This window comes from Cydia fagiglandana, chromosome 16, assembly GCF_963556715.1.
Source record: "Cydia fagiglandana chromosome 16, ilCydFagi1.1, whole genome shotgun sequence".
In the NCBI taxonomy this organism is placed as follows: Eukaryota; Metazoa; Arthropoda; class Insecta; order Lepidoptera; family Tortricidae; genus Cydia; species Cydia fagiglandana.
The window spans coordinates 13,287,883-13,292,138 of NC_085947.1; the positions used below are offsets into that span (position 1 = coordinate 13,287,883).

General features: G+C 39.5%; 1 protein-coding gene across 1 annotated transcript; it reads right to left on the minus strand.

The window, feature by feature from the left end:
• Window positions 1-3,186: 3,186 nt before the first annotated feature.
• LOC134672106 (centromere protein X-like) lies at window positions 3,187-4,256 on the minus strand. Its single transcript, XM_063530020.1, has 3 exons — window positions 4,090-4,256; window positions 3,699-3,893; window positions 3,187-3,321 (listed from the first exon to the last, which is right to left on the minus strand). Exons 1-3 carry the CDS (start codon window positions 4,171-4,173, stop codon window positions 3,304-3,306), a joined length of 297 nt encoding a protein of 98 aa, XP_063386090.1. The 5' UTR covers window positions 4,174-4,256; the 3' UTR covers window positions 3,187-3,303.

The window sequence follows — 4,256 nt, forward strand, 5'->3', positions numbered from 1 at the left end:
CGCTCTAGATTTGCTACGTGTTCTCCGTTTATTCTCATCACTCATAGCTAAATAATTTCACTTATCCGAACTCGTAGGACCATTTGTAAGTGAAGGGCGGGGTTGATTGAAAGAAACTAAAAAGCTATTGTCCAGAACTACTTTATGTATAATGTCACAAAAGGGAAACACATAGAAAACACAAAAACTAGCGGAAAGAAACAAATTACAACGGGATTTTGGCGCGCAAATTACTTATGTAAGTACGTATTATCTCTCGCTATGCGCCGCGAAGACTGCCTCGTGCCGCGCCCGTGCGCCGGTCGGTGCCGGCCAACCTTGAGGTGCGGGGGGCCTCTCCCTTCCCCTCGGCTCGTCTTGGCGTAGCATAGTTATTATTACTTATTTAATAAAATAAATTTCGGACAGTCGTGCTACTTAACAGTAGAAAAAAAACGACTGAATTATACATAATAGACACTTTGTTTATTGCTTTTCAAATTCCATTAGATCTAAATGTCTTCATACATTATTTCTAAATGGGAGCACTAGACAGAACTTTAAAGCTTGGAATGTATTGTTATTAGTTAAGTATACATTATAAATAATATTAACCTTTTAACCGCAGTAGCCTGATACGAGTATATAAGACATACAAAATCTAGCCCATTTCGCCGCAGTCTGATAAATAAGACAACCTCGTAGGTACCTACCGGTGGCGGCAAGAGCACGCTAGATTAAAATTCTAAGCGGTTAAAAGGTTAAACCTCTCACAAGCGAAATTCACTAATATTATATTATGTCTTCCACTTGTTAACAATAGATTACATGAGACAATACTGTACAATAGGGTAAGATTGGCAGTAAAGTTAATTTATATTTAGTATGGCAATTGAACACACATCTTACACAAAAGCAACAAGCAGCTGGAGGTTTTTTAAGCAAAGAAATGTGCAATCCTAATCAATACCTACAAAGCTGGCAGCGATTTTGATAGCCCAGACGGTGCAAGTGTTATTTTGAACGTCAATCTTCGCACCGCTGGTATGTATATCAAAATCGCTGCTTAGCTTGGTCAAACTCTAGTGATTTTAAGGTAAATACCACTTACGCTTAAGACAGACTACTATTTTCTAAATTCAGAGTGAAGTTTATAGCCGTAACATTAACATACTACCGCACCGCACCGCGACGTTGGGTTGGTAGTGTGTTACGGCTTTTAGAAGACAACTCTCTGTTGGGACTTGGGAGATAATTCTTTTATTTTATTATTTATTTCATTTTAATTCATTTAGAACACAAACAGTCACATACTCAAAATTATTAGGGATCAAGTCGCAATTGTGTGAGACATCTTTCATCCCTTTCGTAAATTACTAATTAGAAAGAGGTGGGTGGTCTTTATCGCGTGAGACTTAAGCTAAAGAGAGCCACATCATTTCTTTGAATACTCGTAGTTGGCATATTTTTAAACTTCTTTGCCTTCGTTAGAGCGTTTTCACATTGTCCAATCCGATATCGGATGTCGGAAGGAGTAAAATGTAGGAAATATGTCTCTGTATTTATTTATATACATCTAATAAATCATTATTCCAAAAAAACGATAGACAACACAAAAAAAGGCGGACTTAATGCCAATGGCACTCGTCTGCAGCTGTTTTTGTCATAGCCGCCTTCCGATATCGGAAAGGCGCTTCCGTCGCCGTCCGTCGGAAGCCCATGTTTGCGTGCGTATGTGTAGGCATAATGTTTGTTGTAGTGTGCGTGACTGACTACGGGGGTGTAGGATCCTACATCCAATATCGGATCGGACAATGTGAAAACGCTCTTAAAGTAAGGGCGCTAAGCTTGAAGAATTTCGTACATTGACCAGTGATTTGCTGTCTCTATCGCACGCGCATTCCTCTAGTTATATTGCTATGACTGACCGCCAGCCTCATGGGCGGGACAGCAATATGATTGAGTGCGCGAGTATTACGCGTGCGATAGAGATAGTAAATGGCGGGTACGGCAATGTTTGAAATATTTCGTGTTTTGCATCCTTACGTGGAGCATTCCATGAAATTGTCCACCGTTTGTCCCGTACAAACGCGAATTTCTGAAGATTTGCAGGTATAAGAGTTTCCTTTTCTATGACAAATGGTCTAAAAATATGCACAGAAAAATAATCGCCTGCTTTAAACTCCGAAAAAAAGTCGCAACATAGGTATTAAAATGTGTTTGTACGGGACAGCCCGTGGAATGCTCCACTTACTTGATGCCAACCCTAAGGGCTCATTTAGACGATGCGAGTTTCATTACATTGCGGGTTTTGATCAATCGGTTGAATTGGACGTAACCAACAGTACGCAATGTAACTAAAATCGCGTGCGAGTTCGCGCGCTGTCTAAATCAGCCCTAACAGATCCTTTTCATAGTGTAAGAGCATAGTCTAATAAAACATGGTGTTCTCTTCCCAGAGTGACACAAGCCTACGTCACAATAACCTAGCCGCTATATATAGCGCTATCGCATATTATCATATAGCGCTGTCGCATGATGACGTAGGCTTGTGTCAGTCAGGTGACCTAGAAAAGACGGGAAGAGAGTACCAGGCGGAGTATATTATTATACCATGGTGTAAGAGCTTCATTACTATAGTTCGTTTTTTTTAGCATTAGAAAGAACTCCACAGAAGTAAGCGTGCAGTTTTTATCAAGCTCTTTAATTGTTAATAATTATTGAATTATCTAATGTAGCATGGTCAGTACATATAATTTACTTCAAATTATTACCGCTAAAAGTGCCGGATTTGGAACCACACGCTTACTTCTGCGAAGTTCTTTCTAATGCAAAAAAAAACGAACTATAAGTAATATACTTAATAACTTTGAAGGGTTAATAAAATATGAGGGTATGTTTGTACCATCGCCCACAATGTTAACCTTTTGAACGCCACAGACGGCAATTGACGTCAACGCAAAATCGTGACAACGACGCCAAAGACCGCATTTGACGTCAATCGTTTTTTGATGAAAATTTACTGAAAACGCCCCACTTTTAGGTTGGCATTATTTATTCACAAAACTAAATTTTACCTCCCTGGCGTCAGTGGCAAACGGATGCGCCGTTTGACGTTCAAAAGGTTAACTGTACATAGGCGGACCTTATGCCTTTAGTAATAAGGTCCACCAATGTACAGTTAGGAGTGTTGCTGTTGTACCCTCTTGTAAATCAGTCAGACCGCAGATCCAAGTTGCAGTAAAATTATTATCTTGTTAAGGCCTCAATACTTGAGTCACAACTGAAAATTGGGTTGGAAGTTTCTTGAGGGTTTGGGTTTGTTTATGGGAAGTCCAGCATCTGAAAATGGTCAACAAATAAATTAATTGTTTATTGTTAATATAATTTGTCATTCATTATGATATAGATGTCTGAATGGAATCTTTCTAAAGTCTCTTCTCGCCCTTCCGGGCAGGCAACAGGACTATGCCTCACAGTCTTTCACAGTAGGTTGAGGAACGAAATATTTAATGTGTTGTTTAACACATTCATTGCCACCCAGCACCCAGCCAAACAAGATATCTGAGCCAGGCCATAACAACTTTGTCATATAAAGCAGTAGTAAGTACCAAGATCCTGACTATAGATTTGTCAGGCCTGGGAATAAAATCATAAAATACCCGATAGTCGGGTTTTCGGCACTTAATGTGTTAAAGCTTGAGTATAAATTATCTTACCAGCTGCGGTAGGCATTTTTCAACATGCTCAATGTCAACTTTGTCACAAGATTCCCGCAGTGCCTGGCTCGAGGCACGGAGACAAGTCTCCGTAACAAGGCATTTGGCCACTTCCACAACCAGAGACAACGCATCATTGCCCAGCTTCGTCTTGTTGTCTTCGAAAGAGCTGTTCAGAAGCTCCTTTATGACGTCCTATGTATTTAGAAAAAACTGATTATTTAAAATTCTAGGATCAAGTTATGGCATTTATACCTAAACTTGCTATTGCATTTATAACAGATGAACGGTTTCTGATTCATAAGAAGATTCATTGAACCGAGAAATACGAGTTTTCAATACTTTATTACTTATATGTTATGCTTCATCGAGTTTTGTCAATAATATCTACCTGTTTGAAGGTATTTTTGACGTTAGAGGCCACGGAAGCTGGATCGATGTTGTCGTCTTTGTTTTCATTGCTGTTTCGAGCCATGGCACACCTTCTGTATTATTTACTTGCCACAAAAATTGCGAAAAGTATACAAACGCAACACGGAATGCAGCTGTGCAGCAAAA